Raw genomic sequence first — 18,613 nt, 5'->3', positions numbered from 1 at the left:
GAATCACCTTGTTGTTGAATTGTGCTATACAAATAAACTTGCCTTGCCTTTTATTGTGAAGGTCTGTGTCGTATGTGAGTGTGCTCAGTTTACGTTTCCCCTGTCTCGTCAGCTGTGATTTCTCCCAGGTGTGTTCCCCTCCTGTCTCTCATCCCTTGATTACTGCCATCTGTGTATTTAAGCCCTGTGTTTCTCTGTGTCAGTGTCACGTCGTACCCTCAACTTGCTGTGTGTTTGTAATGTCCTGTCCTCCAGCACCTCGGTTTAGAGTTTTGTTTTTGTAAGTTTTATTTCGTGAATCATTCCTCCAGCAATAAAGCTGTGTTTTCAGTTTATTCCCATCTCCAAGAGTCCTGCAATTTTGGGCCCACCACTTCTGCTTGCCTGCCACACAGCCAACCATGACAGGAAGATCAAAGATTAAGGATTGTGTTTTTATAGTTTGTAGTAAACCATCCCCTCGTCTTCCCGGCCTTGTTGTGTGTACCTTAGAGGTTGAATTATACATTAGCCGTACTTCCAAAAACATTTAGAACTGAGATGGCAGCTGTTAGCAGAACTCTGATGCTCACCAGGAGCACGTATCCCCACTTTCAAAACCTTAAGTTGTCAAATCCACGAGCCCTACGTGGGGCCAGAAGTGCAAGTTCCCCTTTACTGACACACTGTAAATAAGTTTAATGCTCAACAACACAGCTAACAGCCTCATGCACTCGAATTTTTGATGTTTAGGCCACAATAATAATTTCCACTTCTGGATAAAGATCGCTCCGTCTTCATGCTTCATAAGAAATTAAGTGTGTCACGTCTTTAGTTATTTATTAATGGCAGCACAGTCATGCACACCATGTGCTCTGTGACATCTGAAGAGTTTGTGCACCACGTTGTTTTTTCTTTGTTTTAATTGGTTAATAATTTTAAGCTCAACCTCCCAGGTTGTTATGAATGGGCCATGTTTTCCTAAATGTTGTGATTCACAAGTGAACGATGTGGAACATACTTCAGACAGGACTTATTTAAACGGTTGAAAAAGATACTACTTCATATGGGTCAAATATTTTAAGAATGTTTCTCAGTGTAAAATTGTAAAGAATCTTTGGACAGCATACACAGCTACCTGCTGCCTCTCCTGCACTGTTAGATGGATGTAAATACAAACACATTTCCTCTTGCAAATGATAAACAAGCCACATGTTGCTTCAAAAGTAGCACAAACAAAATAAAAAAATGACTCAACAATGATGAGTAGAGCTAGACTGATAATCAAGCAGACATTTTACATTTTTGTGCCTCTACAAATTAAGAAATTTATGATTAATGAATCAAGAAGACGAAACACACGTGCGCCCAAAGTCTTTAAACATCCACTTAGTCTGTAACGATAGTGTGGCACTATGGAGCGTTGGTTTTTACTCAACTTCAACATTTCAAATGTAAATTCAGCTGTGAGTTTTTATTTATTTCACTGTAACAACCCCAGAAAAAGACATTTGTTTAAGATATTGTTCTTGTATAATTTCTGAAGTAATGCACATCTGATCTACCAAACTTTGAAGAGAAGCAATAAGGAAAACAAAGAGCTTATTGTTGAAATTATCCTTTGTTAAGTTGCTGTGTGTCCTACAGAGAGAATGACTGAGCGCTCCACCAGGAGCTGCAGTTTTTGTTATTATCTTTGTTTTATGATCTATCCTGTACATTAGGCTTTTCAATGAGTACAGTAGAAAAATACAATTTTAATTTAAGCAAAGATCAGTTCGAGTCTGCAGGGATGGGATAAGGTCCTCGTGGCTCTAAACAGTCAGTCATCTTGTGGCGTCCCCTTTAGACTCGACCTCTGCTTCTTCTGATCCTTCTGGCCCATGATGCGGTACAGTTTTTTTCGTGCGTCTTTCATTCTCTTCATCTTGGCTTCTTCGTCTTTCTCCTTTTGCTGGAGGAACTCTTTATGTTTGGCATGATGTGCTCTCTGGGCCACCTTCTTCTTGTAGTGATGCACTGTGCTCAGAGCTCGTAGCAGCTCCGCCACCTGCCACAACACGAAAAGTCAAAGCAAAGATCAGTTAGCACAGGGTCATCCTGAACAAACTGGGTGTTGTGCTGCATCGTTTCTGTCAATCATTGCAACGCTGTCAGATCAGTGATTAATCTGGCACCACAGCTCTCTCTGGTTTGGCAGCTTCATGTTCTCAGTATATATGAAAACCTGGACATTCAGCTAGGCTCTGTTTCCTCTCCACCTACACTAAGACTATCACTTACTGTGTTGGGACCACAAATTCTTAACGAGCTGCAGCACTCATACCGTAAAGTCAGGTTGTGCTCACCTTCCTCTCATGGGGCTCGCGTATCACACTGGCTCTCTTGAGGTCTCTGGGCACCTTTCCTTTGGGTTGCAGTAGTTTGGGTTTGCTTTTAAAGGGGAGGGCCTTCTGCAGCTCCTTGGGGATGTGGAGTGGGTTGAAGTGCCTTGGGGCTCGGGTTATTGGCTAGAAGGTAAAGGAATGTATTTCAGGGTATCGGTTAGTGAAGGTGTACGATGACAAGTGAGGGTACACACAAAGACAGAAGAGATGATGACAATGACAAACACTACACAGCCAGGATTTGGTACTGGTTCACACATCACCGAACAGTTAAAGAGCAAAGGTTTGCATACTACAGATTCCTCTACAGTTCATATATATTTCTGAACAAGTGCCACGTTTACCTTTTCTGTGATGCAAAACAATTCAACAACAAACTGATCTGATCACAAATGTTGTGCTCTCTTCATTAAAAGGACAGTTTGAGCTTTTTACGTCTTATTGCAGTTCTATTAGTTTCATATTCAAAGGCACACTGGCACACTGAAATAGCACCTCCAAGTCTGAGGCCACGGTCCTCAGGTGGAAAAGAGTGGAACGACACCTTCAACATTGATGCTTTGTTTGTTTTTTGTACGATTATCAGTTAAATAAAGCCTCTAAATGCTTCCCTCTTCATTTAAACGTGATACGGTGATCCCAGCACTTCCTGGGAAACAGGGTTGCAGTTTCAGTGTTTCAGGGAGCAGATCTCTGTTTCTATCTGTTCTTCACTTGTGCACTTTAGAGTGGTCATCAGGCTGAGTCTACCTTGTACAGCGAGTCAATGCTGGGCTTGTTACGGACTCCCAGGTCATGTTTGAGCTGCCCCACGGTCCTCATGCCCGACCAGCTGTCCTTCTGGCCAACAGGCAGCAGCAGTGAGGTGACGGGGTTGTAAAGCTGAGGAATACTGACTGGATACCAGGAGCGCAGGAACACAATATCTGCAGAACAAACACCGACACTAAGACACGGAGTGGTAGACACACATCACTGAAACATAAGTTAATTAATCATTTGGATTTGATCAATTTACGAGATTATAATCTGCATTATTTTTATTTCCTAGGAACTGGGAACAACTCTTTGTCCTTCCTATAGGAGGGTTTAACTGGTTTAAAGCCTTAATACAATGTAAGAGCTGCAGGGACACATAGTATTTATAAACTAACAGTAAAGTCAGCAAAAACAGTCACCACTCATAAGCAGGCGGTCCTCAAACGTGGCTCTGAAAGCTCCCGGAGGAGTCGACAGCGCCTTCTTTATCTGACCTCTGACCCCCGACACCGTTCGTATAGAAGCACCTTCAAATTTAGCCACCTCCAGCACCGTGTTAAACATGCCCTGTGGAGAGAGGGAGCAAACCGTCAGCATTACACAATCACCTTCATCTCCTGCCTTTTAAACGAACAGCACAAACATGAACATGCTTCCTCCTACAGCTACACACGGAGTAAACAGTGACGAGCGTCTTCCACTCACTGCTCGGAAAAGTATGACTTTGCTTATCGACTCTTTGGTGACCCAGTAAATGATGTTTCTCTAAGTGTTTTTAGGTAATTAGTCTATTTACATGCTGACATAAAGTGAGCTTCAGATGTAGCGTACCTTGATGAAGCAGGTGTTTTGGAAGATCTTATAAGGGTAACCAATTAGTTTGAGCTTCTTCACAATAGTGACTGATTTATCCAGGTCCAGGACGACTCCTGTGGCTGCAATGCGGAAATTAGCCTTCACAGAAACACAAAACAGGACTTTGAGATTCAATGAGAGTACTTTACATTAAAAGAATTACATGACCAGACTTGATGCCACCTTACAAAAGTACACTAACAAGCCTCTGTCTCCAGGTAAACACTCACTTTAACTCCTGATACTGACTGAACAGCCAGAAAGCCGGTGCCCTGTGGAGTGATGGGACCTGCAGAGAAACAAAGGTTAGAATTTATTTCATCAATGTAAACATCGCAGAGACGTAAACTTTGACACACACTGAGACGCACCTGTGTACACAGAGCTATACTGCAACAGACTTAAATACTAAACGTTCAGTGTAAGCTACCACAGGGAGGCGGGCAGCTGCAATGACATGTAAAAGTCATAAACCCACATTTTATTCTCAACATATCACATGTTCAACCTGAGAAAATGAACCACTTGAAGACAAATATCAGGCCATGATTAGCACTGTAGAGACGAGGAAAACACGTTTTCTTTTTTTATTGTGATTAAAATGAGCAAATCTCTGGATTTAGTTTGAATTTAAACTGTACGCAGCATCCAAACATTTTTGGAACTGGTGTTAGGTATGTGCTTCTACTTCCTGAAGTCTTACTCTCATTAGAAGCCTGAATAAACGTATCGTGTGAAGCCATTCAAAGTGTAGTTGAGACACGCAGAGTGAAATCTGCGTGTAAACCGCAGTCATGCTCTGAATGCAGCTCACCCCAGATCGAGGCTCCACAGTGCATGTGTTGCGGTGTGTATTTAAGCAGGCGGTGGCGTCCATTGTGATCCTCAATATGATAGAGAGGGATGGTCTGGAAGCGGCGCCAACCCAAGGACAGGATCAGGGGGTCCCGTGTCTTCAGGATCCGCTCATACCAGCGGTGCTTCTTCAGGCGCATCTGACATACACAGAGTACAACATCTTATTTAACCATTATATCTTAATAAGGGTATTTACAGATGTGGGAAGTAACAAAGTACAAATACTTCATTAGTGCACTTAAGTAGAACTTTCAGGTATCTGTACTTCACTATGTTTTTACTCCCTACATTTTTATTTTACAGCAGAACTTTTGTTCTCTTCTTCGTTGTTCCTCTTATTTGATCAGGTCTCTTCCCTTTGCACAGATTGCTGGCTGGAAAGGACGGGAACATTTCTTTTTGTTTTCTTTTTAGGGTCTGCTTTGTTTACATGTTTTCAGGTGTTTTGTGCTCTAATAAAAAGCAAAAGAAAACATTTTAAGATGTATACAATTTATGGATTCATATACAGATATTTTTAAGAATAATCATTCTATTCTTATTTCATTAAGAACCTTTGAAAAGTGCAAATGTAGCACATACCTGCAGGTATCCTACATTGCCTTCACTGGTTCCCAGGCCTCCGATGATGACGGGGTAATGTGGGTCAAAGTTCGTTACAAACTCACAGGGTAAGGAGGAAATTTCTAATCGGACGTACATTCCTGGCCGGAAGCCTTCATACTGCACTCTCGACTCATCGTCCATGTCTTCAAACTCAGCTCTGTTCAGCTGAACAAACAGTGGAAGAATATGAGACATAAACAGAGTCTTAAATGTGAACGTCAGACTGATGGACAGTCTACCTCCGCCTGCTTCTGCATCTCCTCCTTCAGATCGTCGAAGTACGTGGCGTCACCATCGTCGTACTCCGTGTCGAAGCGCTCCTTCAGTCTGCGTTTCTTTTCAAGGCGCTTGTTCTTCTGCACGTCCTCATCATCCATCTTCACCTGTTGGTCTTCATCGTCAGTTTCATCTTCATCACTTTCACTTTTCTAACGGTAAAAAAAAAGTGTGCGTGACAAATAACCTTTGTTACATTTTTGGGATGGGTTTGTAGATATGTGCCCCCCCCCGGGCGTACTCAGTAATGCCGGGCTTACACTCTGCGATTTTTGGCTCATTTTGAGCCGATTTTTCAGCCGTGCGACCGCTTTGGTGATCGGTCTGAGTTTGGCCTTCATCGTGTAGTATACGTGGGGTAACGAGGAGCGATTAACACCTCACGACCAGCTCCCCATCATCAATCGCTTGGTCGTGAGGCTGTCGCTGCTCACGCTGTGCACGCGCAAACACATGTCGGTGAAAAAGACGGCGCAGCACGGCTGTGCAGCGTGTGATCTGGACACAAGCGATGGAGGCACAACTTGTAGAACTTTGGAAAGCTCATCCGAGCCTTTTTGATGTGGCATCACAAAATTATCATGACCACAACAACCGTGAAAATAGTTGGATTTACATGCTGCTCAGTCACAGCTGCCTGATCATGTTTTTCATTAGCAATTTAGCAAAGTTGATGGTGGTGGTGTGTCTGTGTGAGTGAAAGACAGAGAGAGAGAGCGAGCGACAGATTTTCTGTTATAACCTTCATGTTACGGAGGCTCAGTGTGAGCACTCAGGTCGATCAGAGGCGTATAGTGTGACCCTGCATCGTGACCTACTAACTTCTAACCCCTGCGAGTCAATCGTGCAGTTTGAGCAGAAGCTGAATAACGTGACTGAAAGAAAACGCAGTGTCTGCCCAGATTAAGCAACTGTTGCTGATTATTTTTCATTCCCATCCACCACATTGATACCACGCTGTATTCTGAGTCACGTACCTCGGCCTGATCCTGCTCTCCAGTCGTGCCTTTGTGAACTTTTCCCGTTTCCAAATCTTCAAAGTCACCGTAGAGCTCCTCTACATATAAGAGAACAGAGTACTTATGATGCATGGTGACAAATCTACTCTTAGCTGAAAGTCTTTGTAATCAGTCACTGTCACATTACTACTGCACATAACTGAACTCAGGTGTTTTCGACCAGCTCTGAATACAGCGAACAAAACGCTCCTCCCCCTGAACTCTTACCGTCTTCTTTGAGCAGCGTTGCAGCATCCTGGCCTTCCTCCCATTGACCCGTCACAAAACAATCCCTGATTGAGTTCAACATCTGAAAAAGAAAACAGACCGACTTATTCTAATATTCTTGACAACATCAGCTGCTCTTGAGTCGGAGTTCTGTTGGAAAATACCGGACCTCTTCTAATTCCCAATTGTGGGAAATGTCGGGGTTGAAATGGGAGCAGTCTAAAGCGTCGGCCTGAACTTTTTTGCTTTTCTGCGGGCGATTAACTCGAAACAGTCCGCCAAGCTCCTCCTCCTCCTCCTCAGAATCTTCCGCCTCCACCACTGCAAAACAAGGATCAGCAGCGCTTGTCAAGATCACATCCTCGCGTATGTGATGCAAACATATCGCTGAGTAGTTATGGAGGACTGATGACCTACTGTCAACATTACCATGCTTCACCGGGCCAATGGCAACAGTAACTAACGCTGGCGTCAATGATCAATGATTAGAAATTAATTTTCATGAAAAATAATTTAATCCTGATGAATCCAGTGAAGTGTGAGTTTGTTTGTTTTATACCTGTCATACACAAACATTATTGGTTGTTACTGATGAAACAAACAGGATACCTGAACCATAAACCAGCTTCCTCAGGTTGGGGGCAGCTTCCTGATGCCGCAGAAATGCTGCTGATGCTTTCTGCTGCAGGCCCTCCTTCCACTTGAACGTCCCTACAGACAGATCACAACCAGGAAGGACAACAGTTTGTTTTTTAGCATAAAATTGAACATAAACTAAATGTAAATAAACCTGAATGAGTCGTGTGGTACTTACCCTGCTCCTCCTCTTCATCACTGTCATCGGCACCAATCTCCTCTTCCATCGACTCATCGTCTTCATCTCCATCCTCCTCATCATCACTGTCTTCCTCTGACTCTTTAGAACAGTGCCCAGAGTCTCCGGCTCTCTCGGCCTCGCCTTCTCCTTCGCTGTCCGCCTCGCCCCTCTCCAGCTCATCCTCGCTGTCTGCAAACGCTGGTGCCTCTGCGATCACCTCCTCCTCTCCTTTCATCTCCTCCAGCTTCCGTTTCTTTACCGGGGGAGTGCTGCCTTTGGTGGCTTTTTCAGATTTATCTCTCACCTCTTTGAGAAATGTGGACAAATCATCTTCCTCTTCCTGGTTCTCCTGGTCACTGCCATCATCATCCTCATCACTGCTGGACCCACTAACGTCATCCTCCTCCTCCTCCAACCCAGTGAAGACCACCTTCCTCCTCTGTGTTTGTGTGTGTGCATCCCAGACATGTATCTCTCGAAGTCCCTCCTGCACTCTAACACAAACAGGACAAATATCTGTTACACAATCTTTTTCAAACAATCGATCGCCTGTTACTTTGTGCGCCTCAGCAGACGTGTGTGTCTGTGTTGTACCTGTACGGTTTATGAACATGGCTTGTTAGCCAGCTAGCTGATAGCTCCGGCTCACACTGCATCACCACACTTACAGCTGTCATGGAGAACTTTGTGATGTCTTACCCACTCTGCTCGCTGATGTCTGTGGGGTCCAGGCCAGCAGAGCCACTGAAGAGCGAGACCTTACTGGCAGCCATCTTGGCGTCTAGAGTGACATGTGTTTCTATGAGGGACTGGACCAGCTCTGTGGTAGGCCGCACTTCCTCCTGCAACAGGGTTCGAAGCATTACTTCAACCCTTGAATCCTGGGCCAACATTTTACAAATGCACTTCACACCGTTTAGATGCAAGCTACACACTGCCATCTCGGGAATACCTGCAGCTGTTTGACGTGGTTGGCTGGGAGGTCGATGTAAACGGCATCTTTGTCATACACGACCCCTCCGACCCCGGCCATGGGTGCGTAGAGCAGACGCTCCTTCTCATTCAAGGCCCTCTTCTTCTGAGTACCAGGCAGCGGACACGGGTCTGGCAGGAAGTTGGCGTCTGACATCTGAAAGTCTCCTACACCTACAGACGGGACAACACACAGCACATCACTCCAGTGCTTTCATGGCTTTGTTTCATACTGTCAGTCTGCTGCAAAGCGCTCCGTCTGTGTACCTGGTATATGGACCTGGCCTTTGTTTTTCAAATGTGTCCCTCTGAGGTAGCCATACAAGGACACAGTCCGATCACACTTGGGGTCTGTTCTGAGCCTCTCGGGGTCGGTCAAGTCCTCAATACTGAGGAGAGTAAGACAAGAGCAAAGACTGAGTTCACAAAACCCCAAACAGTCGCTTAAAGAAACATCTCTTTAAACATGTACACACACTAAATGTGATCATCTTTGATAAACCAACACGGTAACCTTCTTAATAACCTTCTGAACCATGACACACTCGGCCTGTTTTCAAAGCTGTGAGGGTCTTTGGGGGGGTTAGGGTTAGGTCTGTGTGTATTGCTGAGCCTTGGCTCCTGTCGGTCATGGTCAAGGAGGTTTGGGTTGGCTGCCTGGGGCTCGTGCTGGGGTGGCCGGCCTGTGGCGGCGTCAGCTGCCTGTTGTCTCTGGTTCTCGTAGGCTAAGGTTGGGCGATATGTAGAAATTTTCCAACCAACAAATGTCAGTTCAATAAATGACGATGGGCGACATATTCGTGCAGGCGTAGACGCTCTGATGGGCAGAGCACCGTAATCATGCACGGACTGATTTGTGCGTTTAGAACTCAGACGTTTCACTTGGAGGGAATATTTTACCTTCCTTTCTTGTTTGTTTAAAGCTACTTCTTGGATTATTTATTTATTTGAGACACGCCAAAGCTCACAAAAGACTTAACGTTACGTGGGAGATTTTTTTATGCTCGCTGGAGGAAACATTTGGATTTTTTAGCTTGCTTTTTGTTTAACTTTGTATCTGTTGTTTGGTCGAGTGTCAGACAGATAAACACTGGAACGGCCTGTAAACACGGTTAGTGTATTTTTCTGAACAGAGGCTGCTGCCTCTCCTTCCTTTATGAGTTTGAGTAAATGAATCACAGCTGGGAGATGGCGCCGTTAAAATGGTGCTGTTAGCAAACTTACTCACAGCAAATAAATCAATAAATCGCTCTTGTAAAAACGATCAGTGAAAGGTTCAGCCTTCTTCTTCATCCTGGCGTTGTTGCCGCTGGTGCAGGGTCCGCTCTTCGGCAAAGGTTTCTCCATTTGGTTCTGTCCGAGGCGTCCTCAGGTGATGCGTTGACGGTGTTAAAGTGAAAGGCTCAGCCTATCGTTGATATATTCGTACAATCGCCCAACCGTACGTAGGCGCCCCATCCTGCCTTCTATGGCTGGGATGGGCGCACAGATGTTGCAGTGATGTGTGGCCTTCATTTGCAAGTGACAAAGTCTCTCTCTCTTTCTCTCACGCACGCACGCACGCACGCGCACGCACGCACGCGCGCGCACGCACGCACGCACGCACGCACGCACGCACACACACACACACACACACGCACACACACACACACACACACACACACACACACACACCTTTCTCCATTCCTTTTGTTTTTTCCTTACAGGTGCAGCAGTGTGTGATACATTGTGCATTTCCTACTACACCCCCTCCTGCCTCAGCTTACACATAGTCATACTTTACTATATTACATATAATTTAACACCTGAAACAACCCTGATAAAAAATATTCAATAAACAGAAGCAGCACATGAACCAAAGGAGCCCACAGAGCACGTCAGGGAAAAGCAAACTGTGTTTAGCAGCACTCAGATCATCACTCTGACTGCACGGCTGACCAGACCGGATTAAAAAACACTGGTCCAACAACAAGCTACACGTTGAACAGCTGGTATATCATCGCCTCAACGCCATCCTTCGTTGTGTTTGTTGTTCGTGTCGCATACAAATGCCACCATGACACTCTTTGCTGCTTTGTTGTAACAGTACCACACACATTAGGTGGTGCTTGACTGGTGGAGTACAGGCATTGGTTAATCCGGTGACGATTAGCATACAAACTGTTCTACCACAGCTGCCTGGTGCACAGGGCCAGGTTTGGACTACAAGCTCAACTGTCTGCCTGAGAGGATGCTCAGTGACTGATTTACTTCTTGTGAGGGAGCAGGAAGCCCCACTGACCGGGCTCTGCGTGCACCCTTTTAAATGCAAAATGCATCTCAGTGCTCTCTGAGCCATTTCAGCACGCCGTGTGAGTCGACACCTTCTAGTCTGTTACTTGGTCAAAGGAGGCTCACAGCTAAGCGTGTCCCTCTGTGGGAGTCATCCCTGGTATTAGAGGCAGTTTCTCAGCCACCATTTGAATTCTAAGATGAAGATGATGCTGTTGCTTGCTCTTGCATCAGTGAAACACTGTCCTCCTACATTAACAGTCAGTATTTCAGATTAGCTTATGTGGCAAACTGGGAGTGTGCGCATCTGTAGAGCAAAACACTGAGAAACCTTTACTCTTGTAACCCCTGTTCTCTGATAATATGTGGAAGGTGTCTCACCAGATCACCTCTGCAGAAAGCTTGTCGTTAACGTTAGACTGAATGATTCTTCAGCACCTTGTAAATGAAAATGTACGGCTCCATCTTAATGCAATCATGTGTATTTACCAAGTTTGAGTTACTGGTACAAACACGACTTTAGGCTGAGCATTAAGGAAGCTACAGACAACTGAACAGTCGTAAGCACTCACCGGTCAGCCAGGATGTAGGGATGGGATGTCTGCCACACCAGAGGACGAAACTTCATGACGGAGATGAAGCGGCCGAGGTTCTTCACCTCCTGGTTCTGATACTCACCATACACCATGCCAGACAGATAAAACAGTTTGGCCCCCTGGTGGTTGAGGCACAACAGGTCACAATGTTGTCACAGACATACGAGGTTTTACATCAATGTGCAACTTTTTTCCAGGAGTACAGACGTGGGTTTACCTGGTACACCTCAGTCCAGAAGCGATGTTTGAGGTTTTTCTTTGTCTTTCTCAGAGTCTTGTTGTTCTTGAATGCATCCAGATGAGTCAGCACGCCCATGATACGAGGGAAACCGTGTACTTGACAGATATTGAGAAACTCAAACGTCTCCATCTCAAAGCCAAAGCTGGCATCAATCAGCATCAAAACCTGGAGACAAAAGGAAGCAAAGCATTTCTATCGTTTTATTCATTTTACAACTTCCAGTCAGAAGTCACGAATGTCCTGCTCATTTTTAATAACTTCTTTGAACTGTTATTTTATAAACTGGGTGTGCAAGTTTATGTTGGATTGTCTCCAACACACAAAGGGTTGTGGACCTGGCTTTTAACCAGAGCCCCCAATCCTCCTTAGGGTAGCAGCTGGAGCTCTGAGGGGGCAGAAGCTCAGCATTAGCATGCTTCCCATTTCAAAACCAGTTTTGATGCGCGTCTAGTTTTTGATTTGCTGTGAAGTTAAAGAATCGGGACGTCGTTTGCCTTCATTTTTCCACCCACTTGGTGCAATAGCACTGATAACTGTATATGAGCCCGTGTAGATCAGAAACAATCTACCGTATTTTCACGACCATAAGGCGCACTTAAAAGTCTTAGATTTTCTTCAAAAAGTGCGGCGCGCCCTATAGCGCAGTGCGCCCTATGTGTTGTAAGGAGGACGTAGTAGAGAACACCATGAGAACGTTAAAGGGTGAAGTGTGGGCGTTGATCGTATATACCGGGACAATCGCACATACCTGTATAAAAGAACAGGTATGTGCATTATGTGGAACATCGTTGTTTTAACAACCCTGAAAATGGCAAAGAGACACGCTTACGAAGCACAGTTTAAACTGAAGGCCATCAGCTACGCGGAGGAACATGGAAATCGAGCAGCGGCGAGAGAATTTAAGATTAACGAATCGATGGTTCGCAAATGGAGGAAGCTGGAAAACAAGCTCCGGCAGGTCAAGAAAACGCAGCTGAGTTTCCGCGGACATAAGGCGAGGTGGCCCGAGTTGGAGGAAAGACTCGAGCGGTGGATCATCGAGCAAAGAACGAGCGGGAGAAGCGTTTCGACGGTCACCATTCGGCTAAAAGCAGTTTCACTAGCTGAAGAGATGAACATTGAACATTTCCAAGGAGGTCCGTCTTGGTGCTTTCGTTTTATGAAACGGTGCCATTTTTCCATCCGGACCAGGACTACGATAGCGCAGCAACTTCCAGCGGATTATAAGGAAAAGCTGGCCATCTTCTGCTCCTACTGCAGCAAACACATCGCCGACAAAAACATCCAGCCCAGCCACATCACTAACATGGACCAGGTCCCGCTCACTTTTGACATCCCGGTGAGTCACACTGTGGAGAAGAAGGGGACCAGCACGGTAGCGATACGCACAACGGGGTATGAAAAGTCTTCTTTTACTGTTGTGCTTGGCTGCCATGCTAATGGACAGAAACTGCCGCCTATGGTGATAGACTTTGCCTAAAGAGAAGTCTCCAGCAGGAATCATCATTAAGGCAAATGAAAAGGGCTGGATGGATGAGGAAATGATGAAAGAGTGGCTGAGGGAGGTGTATGTAAGGAGACCAGGTGGTTTTTTCCACGCATCACCATCGCTGTTGATCTGTGACTCTATGCGTGCCCACCTCACAGCCGATGTGAAAAAACTTGTGAAGCAAATGAACTGTGAGCTTGCTGTCATTCCGGGAGGCCTGACAAAGGAACTCCAACCGCTGGACATCGGTGTGAACCGCCCGTTCAAAGTAAGGCTGCGAGCGGCCTGGGAGCGATGGATGACCGATGGAGACCACAGTTTCACTAAGAGTGGAAGGCAGCGCCGGGCGAGTTACGCCACAATTTGCCAATGGATTGTAGATGCTTGGGCTAACATGTCTGCTGGCACTGTTGTTCGAGCTTTCGCAAAAGCTGGCATCGTTTCCGAGGAGCCGCACGGCACGGAAAGTGACTCTGACGGTGAAGACAGTGAACCTGGCATGTTTGATGGAGATTTAGCGCAGCTGTTCAATTCAGACACAGCGGATGAGGACTTCCATGGGTTTGATTGATGATAAAAATGTGAGTACCAAACTTTGTTTTGCTCCTGCTTTATTTTTAAATATGCACACTTGTATGCTTGTGTGTTGTTGATGATGACGATTACCGGCAATAGAAATGTGAGTAAGGTACCGAACTCAGGTTTGCTCCCGCTTTATTTTTAAATACGCATACGGTACTTGTATGCGCCCTATGGTCCAGTGCGCCTTATGTGTGTGTTAAATACAGTAAGGGCACACATAACTGAGACTGCGCCTTTTAGCACAGTGCGTCTTATGGTCGTGAAAATACGGTAAAATGAAACGTATGCTGTATTATTATTCCAGTTATTTCCACAGAACAGTTCAAAGAAATATTTAAAAGCCCAGAATGACCACAACATTAACGAGTATCTGTAAACGTGTGACCACAGCTGTAGCTCAGCACTCTCTTTACCATCTATGTCAGCACTGCTAACACGAGGACATCTCACATCACAGCACCTTTATCTGTTTTAGATTTAAGCTGTTTATTGAATCATATTTAGAATTTCATTTATTGAGCTCTTCATTTTGCAGAGGTTACCTTTTGTTCAGTGATACTGTAGTTATTTATTGAGCTACATGGTTTTTCATATTAGTCACCATTGAAACTAACACTGGATTCATTGGAAACACTATCTTTGGTGTGCAGATTGGAGCATCACAGGAGCGAAACACCAGCTTTCTGATTAATAAATGAGCTGATCGACCTCTGCAGCCACGGCCGACCCCCCATTTGTTGGCGAGTTATGACATTCGTGTTTTTCTCACCCAATAAAGGCAGATTTAACGTATCAGTTTACTCTTTTGAAACACTTACCAGGTCAGCCACCTTTGCAAGGTCGATCATTGAGTTTATGTCATTGTTACACTCCATGAAAGTCAGCCGACGCTTCTTGCCTGGAGCAGCACAAAATAACCAATTAACATAAACGCACACATACAAATAAATAAAGTAACATTATGGACGCATACAAAAAGATTTGTTACTGTGTATTTAAATGTTTTTGTGGCTGCGTATTTATTGTTTCACCAAGGCCAAAACCTCTTTTAAGGCCCTTTGCTGAAGTTTTAATGAAGGTTGTGCTAAAGCCGCGATTACACTTTCTACGGATGCAGTGGTGCACAGCACACCATCACTGGACTCTAGCAGTGGAGGTGTGTTCAGTACTTGTCTGACTGTGTTGTGTCAGGTTTAAGTTTGTGTTTCAGGAGTTGGGCGCTCACCAGAAACGATAGTTACAGGTCCACATATGTCTGTGAGCTTCTGCCGGGTGAAGTTTTTGATCAGGCAGCGGATCAGGGTGCTTTTCCCGACCTTAGGGGGGCCAACAACGACAATCACAATTGGAGGCGGTTCCAGGGGAGTCCGGTCTACAACAGGCACGTGGTGTTTTTTGGTTTTTATGTCCTGGGCCCTTTTTGAGGAACAAACAAAAATAAACACCAACACAGTCTGAAGACATGAACTTGACTCATCTTATTATGTAATGCACAACACTGACCTGTGGAAGGTTTTGGCCATGCGGACCGCAGATTGAACTGCAAATGCTTTGGGGTTGCGTTTGCGTTCATCCTCCTCTGTTGAGCCATTTTGTTTCTTTAGCTTCTTCTTCTCTGCCTTTGGGCCACTGTGCTTCTGCTGATGCTGCTTCTGCTTCTTAACTTTCCCATCCATCCTGTCTACTACACACACTGTTCACATGCAGTTTGACTGGAATCTGTGGACAGAGAACAGGTTCCACTCAATTTATAGGTATGGACAGGCGTCATCAACGTGACGAAAAAAAGAATTAATATGAATTAATATGAAAACATTTTGATTTGATTTTTCAGTTATATGACATGTATGTACAACTCTTTTGCTTTTTCATGATACTTAGGACAGTTATGACACGGCATAATACAATACAAGGAATCTATGATATATTAGTTGACCCTTTGCTTTTATTCGAGCATTCAAAATGATCACATCTTAGGATTTTCCCCCACATAACTAAACCTTTCAGCCAAATTTCATGGAGTCAAAAGACTTGATATTCATCACCTTCATTATGCATCATGTATTAACTTTTACAGGAAATATTTGTTTCTGGGATGAATTTTAGTGGAGAAGCAGGTATAAAGTGATATAACATTCAAATAAACATGTATGTTTACCTCTACTGAACCACAGAACTTCAGTCAACTGAATTAAATTTCACCTCATTATTTACACTTTTTACTTAAGTATATTTTCACAAATAAACAGACTTAATACACACAGGAGTAGTTGACTGTACTCCAAGTATTAACACACACACACACACACACACACACACACACACACACACACACACACACACACACACACTCCCACACACACTCCCAGTCACCTAGAGCTGGCTTCCTCAGCTCTTCATCTTCCTCCACAGTTCCTCTCAGAAGCAAACACTTTCTCTAGATACACAAAGGCATTCATAAATCCTCGTGCTGTTTTAAAATCCATGTTGGAAAACGCGAGAGGACACTAATACACATTTTGGCTCTAATATTAACAGAAGCCACAACATCAGAAGGACCCAGTTTGTCTAAGATATGGAAAATGTCCCCTCAAAAAGCGACACTACAAAGACAACCCCTGCCTCCATCCAGTGGGATACTTCCTTGAGAAAACCGATATGACTCAGGTACTTTACAGGCCGACAGGTTCGCTCTGTGAGCGGAATTTGCCTTTGTTGAAAACATGTCTGTCAGCCTGGAGGACCAAACACTGCGGCCGGCGTCTCTGCTAAACCTGCGTGTTTATATGAAATGTGCGGGAGAAATACAAAGCACAAGTGCTCCTACCTTAAATTAAACCAGTTGTAATCCACTCCACGTTAACACCCGCTTTTCTTCGTTTTCACGTGTGAACTGTGACCTCCGGCCCGGAAGTATATGAAAGAGTCACGTTCTAGCCAAACGGGTGCAAACAAAAACAGACGGGAAAGGTTCCGCACGGTGAGCGGCTACAAGTCTCCGTACATTGGCGCCTCCTGCTGGCGGTTCTCTCCGTACTAAGTATACTGATGGAGATTTAAAGCCAAAATTATTTTGGTAAGCGTAATATCAGGATTAAGAGGTGAGCTCCTCCAGGACACGAGCAGCTCTGCAGTGAGTACCACCTCTGGGGTTTATAGTTAGCCAAGTTTAGCAACTGTCTTCCTCACGACTGGAATGTGTTCATTAACACAACTTCAATATAATTACACTAACACAAGTAAATTCCAAATTACTAATTAATTCACATCACATTTAACAGTTTTAATGCCGCAATCATGTCAACAGTCACGTCAGCCTGCATCAACACAACATTTAGAACATTTGGGCTTAACTGGGGCCACATTAGACAATTACAGGTCAGGTAAGACACTGGCAAATGGTGTAGTCATAAGCCAAGTGGAGTTTGTGCTGGATGTGGTCCAAATGTCATAACATACCGTATATTTGGCCTGAATTAGCACAGGTAAGAATATTTTCATCTATTACCTGATAAGGCGACACATCTGTAACTACCTTCTGTCTCTGACAAGGACATTATTTTGCCAGATATGCTCACACGCTTGAGTCATGATAAAATAATTATACATGAAATTAGCAAATTCAGTCGATGACTGATTGGAAACGCACCTCCCTGTCTATATAAGGACCTGTACAGAAATAATTTTGCAGCACTCAAGGTCCCAGTGCACACAGTGATCTCCATTATCCATGAATGGAAGAAGTTTGAAAGCACCACGGCTCTTAGAGCTGGCCTTAGTAAGGGAGATGAACAGGTACCTGATGGATAGTCCAACAGAACTCCAGCATTGCTCTGTGGAGAAAGGAGAACCCTCCAGATGGGCAACCATTTCTGCAGCACTCCACCAATCAGACCTGCATAGTAGAGTGGAGGGAGAGAAGCCACTACCCAGTAAAAGGGACATGATAGCCCCCCTCTCAGACCACGAGATACAACATTTTCTGAACTGAACAGAATCTGAACCTTTTTTTTGGCAGCAGGCACTGGGAGATCAGTCAGGGTCAAGGAAAAGATGAATGGAGCGATGTACAGAGATGTCCTCGACAATGGTAAATGGACTGATTCTTATATAGCGCTTTTCTACTCTCCTGGAGCACATGCTTTTGCAGTGCTTTCTAACTAACATTCATACACATTCATACTCTGATGGATGTAATGGAGAGCAGATGACCTGCTCTACCTCCTGAGCTACAGCCACCTACTCCAAAGTGCTCTGGATCTCAGAAAGGGTCGAAGGTTAGTCTTCCAACATGACAATGACCCTAAGCACACGGCCAGTTTAACAAAGGAATGGGTTCAGGTCGATGTTGTGAATGTCCTCGAGTGCCCTGGTTGGACCCCAGAGTTGAACCCAAATGAACATGTGAAAACAGCTGTGTACCAACACTCCTCATCCAACCTGATGAAGCTTGACAGGTTCTGCAGCGAGGAATGGGAAAAATCAGATTCCGACTTAAAAAGACTTAGCATATAACGTTTTTGTTTTTTATGTTTAATATATTTGCAAGAATTTCAAGCAAAGGTTTTTCACTTTGTCATTATGGGGTGTTGTGTGTAGAGTTTTGAGGGAACACGAATTTAATCCATTGTGGATCAAATTATCAATGACCTAACCCCACTAACTGCATGTCTTTGGACTGTGGGTGGATGCTGGAGTA

At 44.6% G+C, this 18,613-nt stretch overlaps 1 protein-coding gene across 2 annotated transcripts; it reads right to left on the bottom strand.

Moving 5' to 3' along the window:
- Positions 1-1,434: 1,434 nt before the first annotated feature.
- LOC146662999 (ribosome biogenesis protein BMS1 homolog) lies at positions 1,435-16,851 on the bottom strand. Of its 2 annotated transcripts, none has more exons than XM_085415581.1 (23): positions 16,742-16,851; positions 15,418-15,633; positions 15,140-15,330; positions 14,733-14,812; positions 11,820-12,008; positions 11,579-11,721; positions 9,003-9,124; positions 8,716-8,909; positions 8,463-8,605; positions 7,761-8,257; positions 7,556-7,657; positions 7,116-7,267; positions 6,947-7,028; positions 6,698-6,777; positions 5,684-5,872; positions 5,421-5,609; positions 4,795-4,975; positions 4,211-4,269; positions 3,957-4,079; positions 3,545-3,692; positions 3,117-3,292; positions 2,328-2,489; positions 1,435-2,029 (listed from the first exon to the last, which is right to left on the bottom strand). In XM_085415581.1, exons 2-23 carry the CDS (start codon positions 15,588-15,590, stop codon positions 1,802-1,804), a joined length of 3,603 nt encoding a protein of 1,200 aa, XP_085271707.1. In that variant the 5' UTR covers positions 15,591-15,633; positions 16,742-16,851; the 3' UTR covers positions 1,435-1,801. The 2 variants fall into 2 exon arrangements, with proteins under 2 accessions (XP_085271707.1, XP_085271708.1); XM_085415582.1 differs by lacking the exon at positions 16,742-16,851 and adding an exon at positions 16,288-16,308.
- Between the last annotated feature and the right edge of the window lie 1,762 nt (positions 16,852-18,613).

Source organism: Rhamphochromis longiceps, linkage group LG8 (genome assembly GCF_057381845.1).
Source record: "Rhamphochromis longiceps isolate RC_006_pf linkage group LG8, R_longiceps_female_GT1.1, whole genome shotgun sequence".
In the NCBI taxonomy this organism is placed as follows: Eukaryota; Metazoa; Chordata; class Actinopteri; order Cichliformes; family Cichlidae; genus Rhamphochromis; species Rhamphochromis longiceps.
The sequence above is the reverse complement of the archived record's forward strand: the minus strand, read 5'-3'. Positions and strand labels throughout refer to the sequence as shown.